This window comes from Aquarana catesbeiana, linkage group LG11 (genome assembly GCF_042186555.1).
Source record: "Aquarana catesbeiana isolate 2022-GZ linkage group LG11, ASM4218655v1, whole genome shotgun sequence".
Taxonomy (NCBI): Eukaryota; Metazoa; Chordata; class Amphibia; order Anura; family Ranidae; genus Aquarana; species Aquarana catesbeiana.
The window spans coordinates 271932413-271954003 of record NC_133334.1 but is presented as its reverse complement, the minus strand read 5'-3'; the positions used below and the strand labels follow the sequence as shown (position 1 = coordinate 271954003).

At 43.8% G+C, this 21591-nt stretch overlaps 1 protein-coding gene across 1 annotated transcript in view; it reads left to right on the top strand.

Moving 5' to 3' along the window:
• Positions 1–21591, top strand: part of LOC141111760 (neural-cadherin-like) — a 130839-nt gene that overhangs the window by 104173 nt on the left and 5075 nt on the right. The window contains 10 exon segments of the mRNA XM_073603899.1: positions 2399–2604; positions 3595–3725; positions 5885–6012; positions 9222–9339; positions 9506–9680; positions 11694–11860; positions 14169–14427; positions 17328–17508; positions 19543–19781; positions 20268–20422. Coding sequence (XP_073460000.1) covers positions 2399–2604; positions 3595–3725; positions 5885–6012; positions 9222–9339; positions 9506–9680; positions 11694–11860; positions 14169–14427; positions 17328–17508; positions 19543–19781; positions 20268–20422 — 1759 coding nt within the window.

The window sequence follows — 21591 nt, the reverse complement described above, 5'->3', positions numbered from 1 at the left end:
TAAAGGTATGAGCATCATTGTACAGCCTCACCCTGGTGCAGCCTCATCATTGTACAGCCTTAGCATTGTACAGCCTCATCACTGAATTGCCTAAACCAGGGGTCTCCAGATTGTCTAAACAAAAGGCCGGTCTATTGTCCTTCAGACTTTAGGGGGGGGGGGGGCAAACTGTGGCCAGTGGGAGTGGAAAGTTTTCCTGGCATCAGTGGAAGCAAACATCACCACATTTGGTATTAGGGGAAGGAATAGTGCTCCATTGTTGGTGTCATTGGGAAGAATAGTGCCCCATAGTTGATGTCAGTTGACAAAATCGTATCTTGTACCAGTGGGAAGAATAATGTGCCAAGGACCAGATATAGGCAAGCAAAGAGTCACATCCGGCCTCCAGGCCGCAGTTTGGAGACCACTGACCTAAACCATTGCTTCAGTATCAAGAGGGACTGTCATATTTAACGATGTCTACGCTACAGAAATGTTGAGCGATTTATGTTCAGCTAGCAGATTCATAGTTGAATAGTCCAATGTAATGGAATTGACTGTGTAAATGTTATCTACTATGCAGAGCAATGTCATATGTTTATGACAACCTAGTGAACTACACTCAGTAAATAAGTTTGTTTATTCTACAAGTCTGGTCCAGTCACCTAATGAAGATAGGCTCATGTGTGCCATGACAGCGTGGGCAAATAGGGGAATCAAATCACAGAACCTTGGTGGCCAAGATGCCTCCCACCACAAACCACTGTTCTCTGGCAGTTCAATGAAGGCTAAGCGAGAGGGCAAGCCATGCACACAGCAACTTCCCTCTCTAGTCAGCGTTGTTGGATCCAAGCCCTTCTCCCTCTCCTGAGTTCTCAGTCCTTTCCGGAACTCGAGCTGTCTGTATGGGGCTCTGCCCTTCGTTGCTCTGCCATTGTATTATCCTGCAGGCTCCTTTCTTTCTCTGATCAAAAGCTTGGGCGGGTCAGGCTCCTCTCTCCTCCCCAGCAAGCTGGCAGAGGAATCTAACACTGTCCATTCTGATCCAGGACTGTACCATTCAGGGATTCTACATTTCCTAGTAGTCCCTGCACCTGCTCTGCATTGACTCCAGTTGGGAGGGCTAACAGCCCAGCCTTGGTGGTAGACAGTCAGCATCATTTCTCCTGCCCGTTTCTAAGGGTGGGAACAAGTACTAAACTGGTTGCAGCTAATTAGCACCTCTTTCCTCTCTGCTCCCTGCAATCTGATGGTCCACTAAGGACGGGGCAAACGAGAAATGAGCTTTGGCCAGGTTGCAATGCACAGCTGAGCGGCTTAAAGGGCTTAAAGGGAATTTAATACACTATTACTTGCTTTCTCATGTAATTCTGTGTTTTAACTATTGGTGAGTCATATGATGATTGGAGTTATAAGGAGGTGGAAGCCCTGTATCTATGCTTGGGGTAAATATATGGAGAATTTGGAGAATTTGTAAGATCTTTATTATTTAAAGTCCCTCATATCTGGTGAGTGTGTTGTTCTGAATGTGGATGGAGGGGCACAGCAGGAGCATAAAACTTGTTGAACTTTAGTGGCATACATCACAGGCTGTTTTGCTTGCATCCATCTAGCAAGGTTACTTTGTGGTATAAGCAAGGAAGCTGAGACTTCTGCAGTGTGTAAATGTGCTTTTACTATACAAAGATGCTGTACCTACAAAACTATTACAATCTTAGGAATACAATACAAGACTGACAGATCTCTATAACAAGCAAAATGCCTAGCAAATGAACAGCCTATGGTCTATAACAGTACAAATACACTTAAAAGTTACTTATCTTCTGTTACTGTATGTTCGTGATCTCCATTGGCAACGATTCTTCTGGAGACCAGGCACCGTTCTTGTATCATGAGTGGCTTCTGATCTTAAAGCATGATAATGTGTGCCCCCAGCTTATGCCTGAATCCCCCCCCCATAGTTAGCAAACAACAGAAACATACCTGTTTACTGTAGCTGTATAAACACTGGACTGTAAACTGTACAACAATGGTATCTACTTACCCATTGTATGCAGCAGCATTTGTTTGAGAAATCTACTCAAGCCAAAACCTGACAAAAAGTCTATGAGCAACCACTATTGTCCCATGTAATGTTATGTCTGATTAAGTTTAAAAAATCATATTTTAACAAACGCAACATACAGGCGGTGGGTTCTTCTAACTTAACTGTTTTCTAGGAAAAGGGGACTTTTTTTCACCATTATGATTCCAACACATTAGGGCTACATTTAAAAGACCATTTTTTGGATAAATTGAATTTTATTGTTTTAAGACACTATTTGAGGGTGCTGTTTCACATATCTGATATTTCTGAAATATTGTTACCAGGTGTAAATTCACCAAGCCTAACGAGTACTTTTTTTTGGCTTGGCCTTAGGTGCCAGTGCCTGCCGCAGTTCCGTGGACCACTCTGTCAGCTGACCCTCCACAGTTTCCATGGCAATGGATACACTTGGTTCCCTCCAATCAAATTTTGCTCTGAGGTCCGTCTGTCTCTGGAGTTCATCAGCGACCAGTCGGATGGGACGTTGTTGTACCACGGACCTGTGTCCAACCAGGACGCAGAGGATTCCTTGTCTCTTGGTAAGTGCATCTGAATTTTTTAAACAATATGGAATAAAATTGAAATGAATGCGATTCTAAAACTTGTGAATGCTGCTCCAAAATGTATTTAAACCTAGGGAAACCGCTAAACATTAAGTTAAAATACATATATGGGAATTGTTTCACCTGATTTATAATTACAAGATGTATAATGACATTCACAGACCCCCTTGCAGACTATGATACATTTAGGGCAGGTCCTGATCCAGGACCCGCTCCAGCCTCTCATTGGAAAGGGGCAGCCGTACACTGATTAAGTCATTGCTGTGCTATCCATCCTGTAAGCTTGTGCACATAATTAGACTGACAGCATGGCGCATAGGAATAGAGCCCCATTTGGCCCCTAGTGTTGCTCCTCCCCCTTCCCAGCCTGAGTGCTGGATAAAGATTAAAGAGACAGATTAAAGTATCTATAATAGTTTTGTCTAAATGTAACATATTCCGCAGAAGGTACTGAAGCTGCTCTGTATGTCCAGGGCAGATAGGGAGAAACCAGCTGTGGCCAGTTTGTGATGTTCAGCTGAGCGGCTTAAAGGGGCATTACTACACTATGACAGCAAGGAAACTGAGATAGACTGACAGCATGGCGCATAGAAATGGAGCCCCATTTGGACCCTATTGTTGCTCTTTCCCCTCCCACTCAGAGTGCTGCTGTGCGAGGGATAAAAGACAGATTAAGGCATTTATAAAAGTTTTATCTAAATGTACATTTAAAAGATAATAATACCATATTCCTTAGAAAATATTGAAGCTGCTGTGCTAGTCTATAACAGGTAGGTAGATGGCCTCCCAAAATTGGATGACCGCACTGTAGCCATCGTTCGGCTGTAGCATGGTCGGCAAGTGGTTAAGCTTTGACAATAAAACCCGGAAGCTGATTGATTTCTATGCAGAGCTGCACCAGATTTTGCCTCTCCAGTTTTAGTAAATCTCCCCCCATGGTCTTTTTTTTTTTTTCCCCCTCTGTAGATATCACACAGGGCATTCTAAGGCTCACAATCAGACAAGATGGCGGCACCCAGTTACAGCTCCAGTTACCAGAGAGTGTGAACGTGACCGACAAAAGCTGGCATCGACTAGACCTCAAGCTAAGGAACAAGGTGAGTCTTTTTATTTTAACTACGACTTTAATATTCAGAGTGCTCAGAGAAATGCGATTACACGGACGCTGATTTATGCACAAAGGAGACATCGCTGGCAGCAATCAATCACATTTTTTCTTTGAATTTTTATTCTGCGGTAAAAAGTGACAGTTGCGATCTGACTAGCTCCCGTGGGTAGCGATGTCACATGTATTCATTTTTTCTTTTTTTAATTAGAGCCCAACTCTTCTAGGAACTTGAAATGTACAATTAAAATATCTCTAAAACCAAAACCTATTTTTGAGTTGGAAAGTTAGGCTATGTTCACATCTATGCATGTTGGGGATACGTGCAAAAATCACCCACTTTCCTGACAAGCAGAGAAAGGCACTACCCTTTAGCAGACATGGGGCAGTGCCATCCATGCAGTCCTCAGTATGGATCCTTTGCCGGCTGTGTTGGGGCCCTTGTGCCATTTGAAAGCTTGATGAAAGCTGGCTACCCCTGCACAGAGTGTGGTGGTAGTGGGCTATACACTGTAGATTGAGGTGCAGGGCAATGGACTGAACAGATGTAAAGTCAGTATGGACATTGCAGACTAACCAGGCAAGAGGATGGATAACTGAGTGGAATATGACTTGTGTAGGGAGATGAGTCTAAATTTTGCCCCGCTGATCAGCTTCTTGACTCGAGTTGATGTAACATGTTGATGGAATTAAATGGGCTGCCCTACACCTGACGCGTGGGAACGCACACACACTCGGTTCACACTGTAGGTGTGAACCAAGCCTAAGAACCCCTTTCAGGTTTTCATTGCTGTTCTTCCCCCACCCCAATCCCTGCTGGGAGAATTCATCCCTGTCCTGGAGGTCAATGTCCCCAGAACAGAAAGTGATGGAAAATCCAAAATTTTATATTTGTCACTGTATTAGAAATAGAGGGGAAGTGTACCAATGGGGACACCTCTTCAAGTGACAACTGTCTAAGACAGTGATGGCGAACCTTGGCACCCCAGATGTTTTGGAACTACATTTCCCATGATGCTCAACTACACTTCAGAGTGTACAAGAATCATGGGAAATGTAGTTCCAAAGCATCTGGGGTGCCAAGGTTCACCATCACTGGTCTAAGAAGAGAATTCACTTTGGAGAGATTTCCTTTAAAGCGTTTGTTAACCCCAACAAAAATAAAAAATGGATCCTGCTCCTTTAAAACATGGTATATGACACAGTGCTTGTCCTGTGTCATTTGGCCCTCAGTAACACCTAAAGAACCTGGCTGATCCTGCCAGTTTCTCCCCACCTCTCTGTAAACTGACCACGGTGTATCATGGCTGCTGAGCCCTGACACCGTGGTCAGTTTCATCAGCAGCCTGCTATCTGCTCTCCTCTCTGCTCCTGTGTCCTCCTCCCGTCTCTGTCTGTGTGTGAGCCGCCCCTCCTGCTGCTCTCATAACTCTAACCTGTATACACCATCAGCACTGCCTCCTATTGCAGTGTCCCTCTCTGTGAATGATTTATAACTATAAATGCTGTAAATACCTCATTTAAGAGCCGAGATTGTGAACACATGACCAGCCAGCTCTCTCCTCCTCCCCTCCAGACTGACGTCAGCAGGGGAATCTCAGCCCCGCCCACTACATCTCTCAGAGGAGGAAAGGAGAAAGCTGGCTGGTCGACAGTGAAATGAGGTATTTGCAGCATTTATTTTTATAAATCACACACAGAGGGGGATACTACAATAGGAGGCAGTGCTGATGGTTTATAAAGGTTAGAGTGGCTTAACAACCACTTTCATTTCCTGCTGGGCCTCTGGCACAGAAAAAAATAAAATTGCAAAAAATTAGGATGATAGAATGCTCCATCCTTTTCAAAAACCAACAAAAAATATTGGCCTTATTTATACTTTAAGTGGTCTATTTATTTTTTTATTTAAAAAAAATGCTGCTCGAATGTCTCAGCATAACATATCTAATATGTTTATTTCCCATGATCGTCAGCTCCATCTATTGACCATAATGTGGTATTTTCCTGAAATACTTTAATGGTAATAATACCGCATTATGACCACAAGATGGAGCTGAGGACCATAGGAAAGAAACATATTGGACCCATTATATGGCTTATTTGTGATTTTATTTTTTTAGACCCCTTAGTGTAAAATATGCTTATTTTTAGGCAGTGATGTTGACCCTGGACCATTGTAGTTCAGCTATCATTTTCGAGAAGGAGGGAGTCGGCAAGAGGTTTTTATCGGAGGACCGTGCAATGTGCGAAGCCCAAGGACAGATGATGCAAGAATGGAGGTAACAAGGAAAATTGTCACCTATTTATGGCAGAATTTTCTTAGTTCCACGACTGAAAGAACACAAATTCAATAAATAATAGGGGCAGGCCAGGGACAATCAGGTTGGGTAGAGGAAGGGGCTAGATGATGTTGGACATCCTCCAGCCAGGATGAGGATGATCAAGTCAGATAGAGGCGGGCTCTATCTGACTTGATCTACCTTAGACCAAACAGTGATAGAATATTTTCACATGGTGTCAGAGACAATAAAAAAACCCTAATAAATTGAATTGATATTCTTTTCCTGGGCTCTGCTGGTGCCTGCCCCTATTGGTTGCACCCCCCCTCGCCTTTTCCCTGCTCCTCCCACTTTTTATATATTTGTATATGTAGCAAGATCCTGGGTCTCCTTTGGTCTAATGACAACCTCCAGAGTCAGGGACAGCTGACATCCTTCAGTGTAGAGTGGGTTACAAGGCATAGTGGGTGTAATGAAAGGGAAAATTTATGGGGGCCAGACACTTCTTGACTGCAAAGAGATTTATTTTATTTTGAACAGAACTGTGGGAGAGAAGGTTTAGGGCCAGGACACCCTTTAGTAGTTGCAATGTGAATTAGCAGACTCCGAGACTTCTATAGGTAGACAGCCATGCAGGGAAAGGCATCCAGCAAGACACCACATCTGCATGTGTAGGAATGCTGTCTCTTATGGCAACAGTCTTAGAACAGTTCCTAACACAAGTTGTAACGAACTTCTGTACTTCCTCTACAATCAGTTCTTGTAGATCTTCACTCCACTGAGCTCCGAGTCTCTCTCACTAGACTCGCTGATCCACTGCCACTGGATCTCCTGAGATCTTCCAACCTTCTCATTGAGTATCTTTCTCAAGCGTCACCCCACTGGCCTGCTCGGTCCCTAGCTTGGCACACAAATCTGCTCTGAAAGCGTCACCTCCACTGGCTGGGTCCCTAGCTTGGCACTCACAGATACTCTTCAAGCTTCACCCCACTGGCCTGCTTGGTCCCTGGCTTGGCACACAAGGCTGCTCTGCAAGCGTCACCTCCGCTGGCTGGGTCCCTGGCTTGACGCCTGCTGAAGTTTCCCAATTCTTCACCATCCCCGGTTGGTGAGGACACTGCTCTGGTACTTGCTTTAGATACTCACTGTGGTCCCAGGTAATAAAGTGGATGGTCCCTTAGTGGCGACCGCTTCCCTTCTACCTCCGACCACGATAGGTTCTCCGGCCGGCAGAACCGTCACTTATGGTTGGACTGCAAGCCGCAGTCCCAACCCTACGCTGCTCTCTTGCTTCTGGATAGGCTCTTAGACAGCCTAGCAGCCAGATGTACCTGGGATAGGCCTCAGGTTCTGGCCTAGCAGCACAACACATGTCCACCCAGACAGCCATCCAGGTAGCACGGAACCCAGATCACCTGACCGCACCTAAATAAATAGGCTCTCCCAGAAGGCCAAGGGACCCAAGAAGATCCCTGCCCATTGGCTGAGATACCCTATACATTTTTAATCTGTCCTTGCAATGCCCTTGTCTTATGTAATCTCACCAGATACCCGGCCATCTAGTGAGAGAAGTGCAGCAATTCCAGAATTAGGGTGGAATCAATTGTTCCCCTAACAATTGGCCAAGGCAACTATGCCTGGCAGGTAAATGTACTAGTAACCCTGCCTAAACATAAGGGTGCTACATCTATATATATATATATATATATATATATATATATATATATATATATATATATATATATATACATACATACACACCTGACCCCTTTTAACAATGCATGGGCATGCTGGGGTCCTCCCTGTAACCATAAAACAGGATGCACTTGAGGTGCATGATGCCACTTGACATTGGGGCAGGACCTTAGATCCCCATCGCCCACATCTATTGCTTTCACGCCAAGCCAGTTATAATGTTGCCCGACATCTGGCCTTACTTTATTTATACGATGATCTTATTGTCCCACTTTCGCTTGAGTCCCTACAAAGTTCAACAGCTTACATTATGTTGAACATTATTTGTGATACACAGATTAATTAATTTATCCAATTGACTTTTGTAATTCTCATATCACTATCCTTTGTTTATGTACTAAAAAATTTCAGAAACCAAGAATGCAAAAAAAAAAAGTATAAATATGCAAGATAATATAGAAAAAAAATAATACATCAAATGTATAAAATATTATAAAATAATAATATTATTTAATTACTGTATAATTATTCCATTAATAATAATAATAATTATTATTATTATTATTATTATGTTTTTTCACCTTTGTCAAAAAAAAAAACTTTCCCCACTCTAGTCATGTTTTGCTTGGTGTAAATTAAATGTTCTTTGTAGTACAAGCCAGGGAAACTTACACCTCTGTAGTGTATTAATACTTTTACTAAACAGCGTATGCAGCATTTTCCCCCAGCACAAGCAACAAAACACACCACAGAAAACCGATCTGCTTCAGTTGAACTTTAGCGCAAATCCACCCAACGAGCCCCCAATTGTTTTGCTTGGTTTTAATTAAAGGTTCTTTGTGGTACGAGCCAAGGAAACTTAGACCTCTGTAGTCTATTAATACTTTTACTAAACAGGAAAAACTGCACATACAACTGCAGAAAAACACAATTTATAGCATGCAAATTATTACAAAACATGCCTACAACATGCACAAGCCAAATATCCTTTCTAGCAGAATAAGCATGTACAATATGTATGCAATAAGTACAGTAAACTAAACAGTTACTCAACTTCTTTATGATGGAGTAATCTCCTGGAGTCCGACACCAAACATCTTCCCCCGAAGTCTTCCAGCACACAGTTGTTTTGGAAGACAAAGGAACAACATGAGTGCTGGAAGACTTTCGGAGGAGAACAATTCACAAAAAAGTTTGGTTAGGACTTCTATCATAATATAAAATATATATTTAACATCAATGTAATGACTTTAGATTAAAATACATACAGCATAACCTTTTATATAGGAGCAAAATGATATTGTATACAGTTCCTGCATAAATTTGAAGCCTGTGGTTCCTCTGATGTCTCCTCCTGCCGCTTCCTGTTCCATAGTGAGCATCCGGGGAGGAGATGTCCAGGGGAATTTCCCATCATGTCTGCATATTGAATGAGTCATTTTTGCATACATTTCTTAGTGTCTTTACATTTTTCTTAATTCACCCCCTTTTTTTAATTTTTTTTTTATTCAAAGACTTTGGAATCCACACCATGTTCTGCAGCTGGGTGGGATTAAGTCATCTCCTTCTCATCGAGACCTACCATCGGCCCATTTTAAAGGATGTCTACGTAACCTTATCATTAATAAGCAGGTAAGTGAGGTTAAAGGTAGTGATGAAAAAAAGTAGTGCTGAAAACTATCATTTGACCACTGAAACGATCCAAAAATGTATATATTTATGAAACCTCATTGTCCGAGCATGTCAATGTTTTCTCCTTATTTATTTATTTATTTTTTTTACATGGCTAAAAACCAAGATGTTTGACTTTGGTGCCCCCCTGGAATCCGTTAACAGCTCTGTGGGTTGCACATTGTGTGATTTCATCGGCTCACATTCTGCTTCTTGTGAGACTCCAGCGCGGTGTAGCGGAGATGTAAGAACCTCCAACTGTGGCTGCCTTCCTGGTGACAATAGACATGAATGTGAAAAAGGTATTGTATCATGGTGACGTGTTGTAGATGTGCCCATACGATGGCAGAGAAAGGTTGTGTCAGATCTGCTAATAATAAGAAAGCCTACAAGTCTGACAGATGTCCTCTGATATATCGGATATCATGTGATATTCAAAATGTCCTCTACAGCGGCTAAATCTTTTATCTTGGAGGAGAAGAGAAATGATGGAGGTGGCTATAGGGGATTGGGAAGAAATGGGAAAGGAGGAGTGAAAATCAGGGTTGGATGTTTTCGGTACAGGAGGCTTCCATGAATTGGATCCACCGATTCTGAGCCAGGTCTTCTCGCCCAACAACATCTATACCTGACCTTACAAATGGGCACAATTTCCCACAGACACACTCCAAAATCTTGTGAAAAACCTTTCCAGAACTGTGGTGGTAGTGTGTGAGGGTGCAACTCCATAATAAAGACCATAGTTTTTGGAAAGAGAGGCCCAACATGATTATATGGAAGTAAACATAAGGTACTAGATTTGCTAACTTTAGAGCAGTCTTTTCTAACCAGGGTTCCTCCAGAGTTTGCTAGGGATTCCTTGTCTCTGCTTAACCACTGACATCAGCTATCTTTTTAGCTGTCTGTAAAGAAGAGTCATCCTTCCTATTTGTCAGCAATGTAATGGGATCATTTTCCATGAACCAATAATATAAGCGGGTCTTTCCCCCAATGGCCACCAATGTATGTGACCATTACATTGACCACCAACGTAAAGAAACTTTTCTCCACTAAAACCAGCGTAATGGGGCATTACAATTTTCACACAATTTCTGTTTTTGGCCACATATCTCATGTTTAATAGTGAAAGTAATTTGGGATTATAGAGCGGGGGGGTCAAATACACTAGGTATGCCACATTCTTTATTTTATCTATTTTTATATCTACAATTTACTCAAAACCATTCAAGGGGAAGATGGATGCGCACACCCTGAGCCACTTAGTTTCAAATATGACAGGAAAACTTCAGCTCCATCCTCTCTTAACCCACACCCGCTAATGCGTTTCACCCATCATGAGCTTAATCATGGAGGTCTAAGTCCATGACGGGTGAAATGCGTTAGCGGGCATGGTTCGGGAGGGAATGGAGCTGAAGCCTTTCTGTCATATTTAGAATTGAGCGGCTCTTAGTGTACGCTTCCATATTCCCATTGTATGTGTCACAGTCAGCAGTCAGGCTTGGAGGCCAGCAGCTCTAGCATTAGAGAGACTCCCACCGACCAGCTGGATAAATGCAGCAGGAGGTCATCCTGGCAGATGACACGGGCTCACCTGAGATTCGGGGTCTAAGCATTAACAGGTATTCACCAGAGCTCCTGATGGTGGAGATGGGTTTTGCTGTGTGTTAGTACCAGGTCACAGTCCGCAAGATTACCCCACCAAGAGATGAGCAACCCCGGGTCCAGTAGCAGATATAGCAAGTAGGGGGTCAAGCAAAAGTGTTATCAGTAAACACGCCAAATGTTGGTAACAAGTGGTCGCTGGTTGGGATCAAGTGGAAGCGTAGTCGTGGAACAAGCCAAAGGTTGGTAACATGTGGTAGTGGAGAAAGGGTAGGCTGCAGGTACGCAAAGGAGCAAGATGTTGACTGTAGAGAGCACAATAATCTGGCAAACGGGAAGTGCAGAGACATGGCTTATATCAGAAAGTTCATGGAAGGAGCAAAGAGTTCAAGGTTCATCAGAAGCAAGAGACAAGACGGGCAAGAAAGTCCAAAGAATGAGACCAGAGCTGTTCAACATCTCAGGTGGCTCTAAAAGAAGAGGTACTGCCAGACACAGCAGAGGTGGCAAAAAGGTTGAGAAAGGTTGCAATAGAGTATAATACAGATGCTGCAAGAGATAATGCTTCATACTGTGTCTTCATTTTTATTGATTTTGTAAATCTCCCACCATTCCCATATCCCATCTTGTAGTTTCTTGTTATGCATTTTGGCTACTTATTATTATTTTGCCAAATAGTTATTCTCTTCTTTGATATTGACTGAATCCTACAGATGATACAGAACACCTCTTCCAGCCTGGCAGCTTGATACAATACAGGTTCACTCACATGTTTCACCCACAAAGGACGCATTTCCAGGCAATGGTGAGAACGCGTCAGTCTCACAGTACAATCCTTAGCCTGTTCTCCAGAGACAGAACCGAGTACATTTTTCTGCAGGTAGGTGGAAGTAGAAGACTTTCCTAATAGTAGTTCTGCTGTCTGATTGCATTGTGCTTGTCATTGATTTTTAGAAACAGGGCCAGGGCTGTTGTTCTAGAGATTTAGGTATCACCTTACAGGGCTGGTGGATGTTCCCAGGAGCTGTTCATATCATTATGTATTAATATTAGAGATGGTCCCATTACTATAACAGGTGTTCACAAATAACTGCTCCATGCTTAGAAAATGGCGGCATACATAAACATGGGGCAGGGGGGGTCTGTGTTTAGACTTGCAGCTCCAGGTTGTACTGGGTTTTTGACATTTGTACCTGGAACTTTCTTTACCTTCCTGATTTTGAAAACTGAAGCAGTTCAGACTAAAATTCCTGGTGTTGGGATGTTGCATTAAGCGTTCAGTGCATGTTGTGCCCAGCCTCACACAACATAGAGGATGTGTCTGTGAACTTTCTCAAACATGGTCTGTTGGAGGTACTTGAGGACTGAGGTTGAGAACTAATGCTTTAGAGGACAGTGAGGTTCACATTTTGGACAGAGAAGACAACTGGTTTGCAAGAGGCCATTAATGTAAGACTGTACATTAATGGCCATCATTGATAGACCAAAATTGAACCTTCAAAAATTGCCGCCAGAACCAACTCATTGCTTGGAGTACCTGGGCCTGGTCTTGGAGTATTCTTTCCTTAGGGTAAGCTTCCATCTCTCTGGTCTTACTCAGCTGGCAGTTCCTGGACTCAGGAGAGTGATCCCTACACCTGGACACATCCAATTTGTCTTGATCTGTAACGTTAAAGACTTTGTAGTTGCACAAGCCACTTCTTCAGTTCCAATGAGTGTCAGGAAAATACCCCAACATTTATATCCAAAGAGCACCAACACCTTGTTCCAATTAAGGAAAATGGACATTTTTTTTTAGAGGACAGTGAGGTTCACATTTTGGACAGAGAAGCCAACTGGTTTCTAGGAGGCATCAAAGAGGCCATCTACTTCAAACTATAACAATCATCACTGAATGGGAGTGGGGGCCTTCAACCTCATCCGTTTTCCACATATAACACCATTTTACCATTTCTATCCCAGAGTTTTGACAACAATTTACTGCTTCAGCCATGTTAATCAAAGGATAACTGTTTATTTAGAGGAAAATATATCTTTTATTAAATATTTAAAATACCAAAAGAAAAAACTATGAATAAATTAAGCAAGAATTGAGACTCCCATTAACAATCTAGGGTATAACAGCGTCCAGAGCTAGTGTTAGCAATGGGGTGGATATAGGAAGTATCACAAAATATGATACAGTCCAGGATTTTCAAGATGTGGGACCTGAACCCTCAAAGCATCCCAAATGGGGTTGGTAAGAAAGTGTTGAAAGTGGTTTCAAAAGATCAACTATGTTCTGCATAATTATCCAACAATGTGCTCCAGAACACCTATTAAGAGAATAAGAGCTCAGAATTAGGAGTAAAAGAAAGACAAGAGAAAGGGGAAGAGAGTGACCACTTCACAGGTGCAGAGTACAAGAGAAAGATAGATAAGGAAAGAGAGAGAAGGATGTGAGTGAGTCTTGGAGGGCACATGTTAAACGGCAGAAATGCTACATGCGGTAATTACCGATATGACAAAGAGCAAACAAAAAGTGAGGGTGAGAGCGAATATTGGCATCAGATTAATGTTTATTTAACCTGATACCAAGGATGGGATTATGTAAATAGGACAGGGTGATTCCACAATTTTCATACCCCTTTCCTGTCCTTAGACAATGACATCCGCCATTCCATGTAAATTGTACCAAGGTGTTGGTGCTACGCATTTGGATATAAATGCTGAGGAATTTTCCTGACTCTCAGTACCAAAGAAGTGGCTTTGACAAGCTATGTCTTTAACATTACAGAACAAGTCCAGTTAAATGTGACTACTACTAGATCAACCTAGAAGACTGAGTGGAAGGGCGTCATGGCCTTAAGAGGAACAGGGGTCCTTAGTTGGGGAGAGCACTTGGAATTCTAAACTGAGCATATGATGCAAACCCGCAAAACCCAAGGTTACCATCACTGAAAACCCCATGTCAAAACCAGAAGTCTAAACAGCTGATGTTATATTTAAATCTTGACTTGTCCTACAAAAGTCAAGCTTAGCCCCCAGAGTAGGGCTGTTACATGAATTCAAATTTAAAATCCTTGCAACCATGCAAAACTGTGTGCACCCTAAAAAATTCCTGGCAATGACACCTCTTGTTCCTTTTAAAATGTTGGCAAAGTTGTGACAGTTATTGATGGAAGCCATTTTTGCCTCCTTTCCAATAGGTGGTACATGGAATCCTCACAGCTTCATATAATATTGGGGATGGTGACTACTTAGTGAAACTCGCCGGCCACAGACTGGATTCTGGGGAGTGGTGTGAAGTGAGTTTGGAGCGACTTCAGAATGAATTCACTTTGCGTATGAGTAGCGGATCAGAACACGGTGAGGTCACAGTGGCGCATGGCACATACAAGGAAATTAAAGTGGATCCAAGCAGTGTTTTTTTAGGGAGCGGCAAGATGGAAGAGCCAAGCTTCGAAGGTATGATGCACAATTTGAATAAAGCATGGTTGAACACAATAAACGCAACACCACCTTGGGTAAGGTTTCATACTGAGAACCTGGAGTGTATTTATATATGCTCTTTAAAGCTGAATTCCATTTATTGATGTAATAAATACAGAGATGTACTAATGCATGTCCTTTATGTTTACCTGGAATTCGTCTCTAAAGTATAGCATCGTTTTTCTTTCTTGTCCATTGAGGTACAAAGTGAGTCTCAAATAGAGAGTCTAAAATCTTCAGGTTATACCATTGCCTACAAGATGATTAGACACTGGCAAACAAATATACTGTAGGTCGGTTCAGAATAACCCCCTCTACTACTAACATGCATTCATTTTGTATTAGTGCCCTAAGAGGATGGCCATCTTTACTTAAGCTCTGTGGTAACTTTTTTTTTTACTGCACATTTTTTAGCCTTTACCTTGCTTAAACCAAGACTCTACACTGCTGCTCTCGATCTTCAACTGGCAGTGATTTTGCAAGGTTGTTCCCAGCCTAACTTTTGATTGCATCCAGACCCCGCTGGACTAGAGGTTACAATGATAGCCTGAACATGAACATTTAGAAATCACTCATTGCTTGGAGTATCTATGACTATTCTTGGAGTGTTCCATCCTCAGGAGAAGCTTCAGTCTCTCAGGTCTTGGATCTGAGGGTAGAACAGATCCAGTTTTTGGCAAGACTACACATTCTTTAGACTCTACACTGCTGGTCGAGATCTCCAAATCAGTGTGATTTGGCTAGGTTGTTCCCAGGCTAACTTTAGACTGCACCCAGACCCCACTGGACTAGAGGTTATAATGATAGCCTGAAAGTGAACCTTCAGAAATCACCGCTGGAACCAATTCATTGCTTGTAGTATCCAAGCCTGGTCTTGGAGTGTTCCATCCTCAAGAGAAGCTTCAGTCTCTCTGGTCTTGGAGCTGAGATCTAGTCTTCTAGTCTTCCATCTAATTCCTCAAATCTAGTCTTCCACATGACTATACATTCTAGCCTTATTAGCCTTGTACATTCCAGATGTAGACCAATGGCAGACAGATATTAAGCCAGCAGTGCCTGGACTCAGGAGAGTGATCCCTACACCAGGAGGTGTTCCTGTATCATTGGTGGGGGGTACAGGATGTGGACCTGTAGGCCCCTAGGTTCTACAATAAATTGAAAAGGTTTGTATCCAGGTGCATGGATCCACTGGTGGAAGCAGTAGATACCTGATGCCCAACCTAAGGTCTAAGGGCCACATGTGTCCCTTTGGTGTTTGATGTGTGTCCTCAGACCTCAGCAGTCTAGAGTGGGAACACTGATTAGGGTAATAGCATTGAGCTTTACTAGCCTCATGTAATATGTTCCCAGTTTCGTATTTTCTTCTAAAGCATATTCCCCGCCAACAATGTATCCTGTCGGCACTCTCTGACCCCCATTTTCAATATTAGGTCTGCAGTTTCACACAGTCCTCTCAAGCATATTGAACATTATGAGCGGCTCGCTGGACAGAGATGGGGCTCATGTAAGTATTAGGGGGGCTGCTGCACACAGATTGTTTTTTTTTTATCTTAAGGTGGAGCTCCGTCCGCCCCTTTAAAAATCAGCAGCTACACATACGAGGTGTGTCTATTAAATAATTCTTTATTTATATGTATTACAAATTGAATGCTTGTCCCCTTCAATATATTCCCCATTTGCACTAATACATTGCTACAGTCTTGTTTTCCACTGGTCTAAGGCATAGAGAAAATCAGTTTCTGTCAGCTGTTTCAACACATCTGCCATTTTCTTCTTTACAGCATCTACTGACTCAAAACGTGTCCCTTTTTAAGCCCTGATTTATTTTTTGGGAATTCATTCTCACGTCCCTCGCTGAATCTTTTGTGCCACTCAAACACACGCGCACGAGACAGGCTGTCATTCCCATGAGCGGTAGTAAGCCCTTGAAAACATTCTGTTTGTGCAATTTTACTAAAAATTTCAAATTGACACATTGTTCAACTTTTAAACTTAGCATTTTTTTCGGCACACTACAGAAAACACAACCAAACTAAATGGCGACTTACAATCAACTGAACTTCGTAGAGTGTTGCTGCTTGTCATGCAGGTTCAAACATGTTCAAGGTCACCACGCATGCAGTTATAACCGGTTCTGACTGCTTTGTTTACTAGGTGGGATCACAGTCTCATTATTTAATAGACACACCTCGTACTGTAGCTGCTGACTTTTAATGTTAGGACACTTACCTGTCCTGGAGTCCAGTGATGTCGGCACCGCAGAAGCTTACATCGGCTGGTCGGGTGCTCCCGCCGCCATTGCGGGTAAGGGAACCCGGCAGTGTAGATTTTCGGCTTCACTATCCCCAGAAAAGTAATAGATGGGAAATCTTCCAATGGGGACACTAGTTCTGGTGAGCTGGGGGTCCCCAAAAATTCCTTTACTTTGCAGAGATTTACTCTCACTTCCTGTTTGGCTATGGGACAGGAAGTGAAGCGAAATGTCCGCAATGGGACAGAGATGGCGAAAACAAATCTGACAGGGGTTATAGCTCTTTCTTACTCTATCCAAAATGAAAAAAAAAGTTTTGCCCATAGTTTTACTTTAACATACTTTCTGTCAAAGGGTAACAATACTGCTCCTCCACAGATACAGTACAGTGAGTGAGTGTTGTTAGCCTAGGTCAGAAAGTGGGTTACTGGTGGAATCACCAGGTGAAGATAAAGTTAAAAAACTTAAAAAAGAAAGCGAATGCAGCCACCACATCTTAAAGCTAGAAAGCCGCAGTATACAGTATTACATTTTAGTTTTGGAGTTTAGATATACTTTAAGATGTCAGCTTTTCTTTAGTCTGCATTGACAGTGGAAACTGATGATTTGTACTCAATGTCAATAGGCTGCATGAAGGATGTAAGATTTAATAGCTACAGACTGCCCATGGAAAACCAGTCCAGCTCTCCAGTGACCATGGTTAGGAAGCAAGGAGTGAGCAGAGGGTGTACCTCCGACGTCTGCAGGAGTGCTCCTTGTAGCCGGGGCTTTGTCTGCACTGACATGTGGATGCTACACGAATGCAGGTAAGTCTTCTACAGGACCTGCAACTGGCAAGGCATTCTCTTTATTGGCTTCCTGTGTTGTAGGCGGGTGCTCTTTAAAGTGAACCTGTCAGACGAGTAAAATAGAAGCTGACACTGCCGACCTTTTCTTTGCAAACAGCAACGTTTTTTTCCTGCTGCACTGTTTGGAATCCTGAGTGAAACAAGAAAGCACTGACAGACAGTTGGGTATGCACTTTGGATCAGTAGTGCTTCTTTTTTTTTTTTTTTATCATAAAGTGCTATGAAATTCAATGATCAAAGTCATTATGTCCTTTAACCAGTAATGTTAAAGTAATTTTGTTAAAAATAAATATAATTGTTTCCTTCAGCCATTAATTTGATCTATTATTATGTTACTATATATAAACCCGTCCTCTAGTGGTGGGGTTTAATGGTGTGGCAAGGCTCGCTGCAGGATTTTCCTGGGAAGCCAGAATGGCTTGATGGCACACCCCTAGTGTGCCATCAAGGTCCTTGATAACACCCCCCAGGGAGCAGGTCCTTGATAACACACCCCCAGGGAGCAGGTCCTTGATAACACACCCCCAGGAAGCAGGTCATTTATGACACACCCCCAGGGAGCAGGTCATTGATGACACGCCCCCAGGGGAAAGGTCATTGATGACACGCCCCCAGGGGAAAGGTCCTTGATGACACGCCCCCAGGGAGCAGGTCCTTGATGACACGCCCCCAGGGAGCAGGTCCTTGATGACACGCCCCCAGGGAGCAGGTCCTTGATGACACGCCCCCAGGGAGCAGGTCCTTGATGACACACCCCCAGGGAGCAGGTCCTTGATGATACACCCCCAGGGAGCAGGTCCTTGATGACACACTCCCAGGGAGCAGGTCCTTGATGACACGCCCCCAGGGAGCAGATCCTTGATGACATGCTCCCAGGGGACAGGTCATTGATGACAAACCCCCAAGAAGCAGGTCATTGATGACACACCCCCAGGGAGCAGGTCCTTGATGACACACCCCCAGGGAGCAGGTCCTTGATGATACACCCCCAAGGAGCATGTCATTGATGACACCCCCCCAGGGGACAGGTCCTTGATGATACACCCCAAGGAGCGGGTCCTTGATGATACCCCCCTCCAGGGGACAGGTCCTTGATGATACACCCCCCAAAGAGCAGGTCCTTGATGCCCTCGCTCACAGAGACAGGGTTGTATAACGCTGGGTGTCATTCAACCAGAAAGAGAATTGGCACTGGAGGACTGGAGCCGTGAGTCTGCAGGGGACAGCACCTGAGGGGAGGTGAATATTATTTGTTATTTATTCATGATCACTTATTATGTATTTTTTAACATTTTTATTCTGTCTCAAATAACACATTTTTTAATTATTATTATTAATCATGACACAAATAATCATTTGTTTAAATCATTATATATTATTACTAGTTTAGTTATTACTAGTTTATATTTATTAGTATATGTAAGTCCATGTCTCTTTTTGATATGTTTGTCAGCATTACTAACTATATACAATTTTCTTAAGAAAAGCTTTTTTTTTATGTAAAACTATTGCAAAGTAAAAGCACTTCCTGTTGCAGGCTGACAACACTAAGCTGCTACCTCACAATTAGCTGCAAGGTTGTCAGCCTACAAAGGGGGCTCCTTCAGTTGGCCATTGGGCTGCCTCTTTACAATTTCCGCCCAGAGTGGCAAATGAACAGCCAGCCGGAAGAGCGCACATAGCAGGCTGACAACGCTGCTTCTAATTACAAGGCAGCGGCTCAGCGGTGTCAGCCTGCGACATAAAGTTTCATTGCTGGATGGATCTCCAGGTAAAATATTTTGCAATAGATTCACATATAACAATTTGCCCAAGAAAACTGTATAGAGTGGGGCATGATGCCTAACATACTAAAAAAACAGATTTTGGGTTCATAAACTTTTAGCCCCCTGCAGGCCTTTTGATTTATTTACTAAAGTCTATTAGCCGGAGTTTGGCTTTCAATTTGCCGACACACAATGCTAATCTTTTCCTGTCCTCTCTGTTCTGTAGCTGTCCCCCGGGGTACCTGTTGATAGAGAACATCACTGGCCAGTGGTGCCTGTATACCGTGTGCGCACAAAGCCCATGCAAATATGGCACCTGCATACCGCGATCGGACGCCGAGTTCTCCTGCCTCTGCGCGCAGGGATTTGCTGGCAGCAACTGCGATGTGGTCCTTTATACCCTGGATCCGGGATCCACGCTCAGCACTTTCCTCATCACCTGCATCGGCTCCACTGCCCTGATCGGTAACAATCACAATGTGCACAAGTCTCTGGCTACATTGTAACAAGATATAACAGTATTATATCATTTATTATGAAGCATGTAAGGGGTGGGGCTGGGACACAAAGAAGGTGGGTGGGGACTCCCAAAACTCCCAGGAGGACAGGAAGACCATTAAGCTCCACCTATAACTAAATGATCAAATGTAGGTGGACTCTTCCTTTAAGATATGAAAGTTAATTGGATATTGCAAATTGCAGTCTATTTTTAGTATTTTAAGGCCAGTCTGCAAGATGGTCACAAAGTAGTTTTTCAAGAAGAGATCTAACTGGCAGCTATTTATATGCCCCACCTTCGTCCACCACTTCTTACCCTTCCACCTAAGGTCAGCGCCTGTCCATACCTCAGCCTGGCCTGGGATAGGACATTAATGATTACTGACAGAGCAGAGGTTACAATGTAACAGACAGAACATCAGGTGACTTTGCATGTCTTCCTCCCTGCTGTAGCTGTGATTGCCGGCGCTGTACTTCTCTCCCGCTGCAAGAAGAAGAAAAGGATGAATGAGGGTGTCTATCATGTGTCTGCTTATCACGATGAAGTGGAGGACACCAGGCAGAACATCTTCCATTACAACGAGGAGGGAGGCGGCGAGGAGGATCAGGTGAGCTCATTAAAATATTCAAGTGATAAAGCCAACAAAATTTCCATTGCACTGTGTATGAGACAGGCACACTTTAAGGAAGGGAGGGGGGGAGTGAGACAGAAAGGGGGAGAAGGGGAGAGAAAAGGGGGGGGGGGTGGAGAGTAAGGAGAGGGAGAAAGAAAGAAAAAAAAAGAGGGGGAAGAGGGGGAAGAGGGAGATGTGTGTGTTGGAGGGAGGGGAGGGGAGAGGAGGGGGAGAAAGAAAGAGGGGGGAGAAGGAGAGGAAGGAGGGGGGAGGGAGTCAGGGAGAGGGCCAAAAAAAGAATGGGAAAAGAGAGCGATAGGGGATGAAGGAGAGTGAATGAGAGGAGGGGATAGGAGCCTGGGGGAAAGGTGGGGAGAGAATTAGAGGGGGAGACGAAGACAGTGGAGAAGGACATTGTGGGAGAGGGAAAGAGTGACGAAAGATGGTGGGAAAGGGAGACGGTGGGAAAATTGATGGAGATGGTGGGAGAGGGAGATGGTGGGAAAGGGATACTGTGGAACAGGGGATGATGGGAGAGGGAGACTGTGGAGAAGGGGATGGTGGGAGAGGGATACGGTGGAAAAGGGGATGGTGGGAGAGGGAGACGGTGGAAAAGGGGATGGTGGGAGAAGGAGATGGTGGAAAAAGGGATGGTGGGAGAGGGAGACGGTAGAAAAGGGGATGGTGGAGGAGGGAGACAGTGGAGAAGAGGATAGTGAGAGAAGGAGATGGTGGAGAATGGAATAGTGGGAGAGGGAGATGGTGGAGAATCAGAGGGGGGAGAAGGGGATGGTGGGAGAGGGAGACGGTGGAGGATGGTGGGAGAGGAAAACGGTGGAAAAGGGGATGGTGGGAGAGGGATACAGTGAAGGAGATGGTGGGAGAAGGAGATGGTGGAGAATCAGAGGGAGACAATGAGATGGTGGGAAAGGGAGACAGTGGAGAATGGTGGGAGAGGGAGACCGTGGAGAAGGGGTGGTGGGAGAGGGAGACAGTGGAGGAGATGGTGGGAGAGGTAGACAGTGGGAGAGGGAGATGGTGGATGAAAGGATGGAAGAGGGAGATGGTGGAGAAGATTGTGGGAGAGGGAGACAGTGGAGGAGATGGTGGGAGAGGTAGACAGGGGGAGAGGGAGATGGTGGATGAAAGGATGGAAGAGGGAG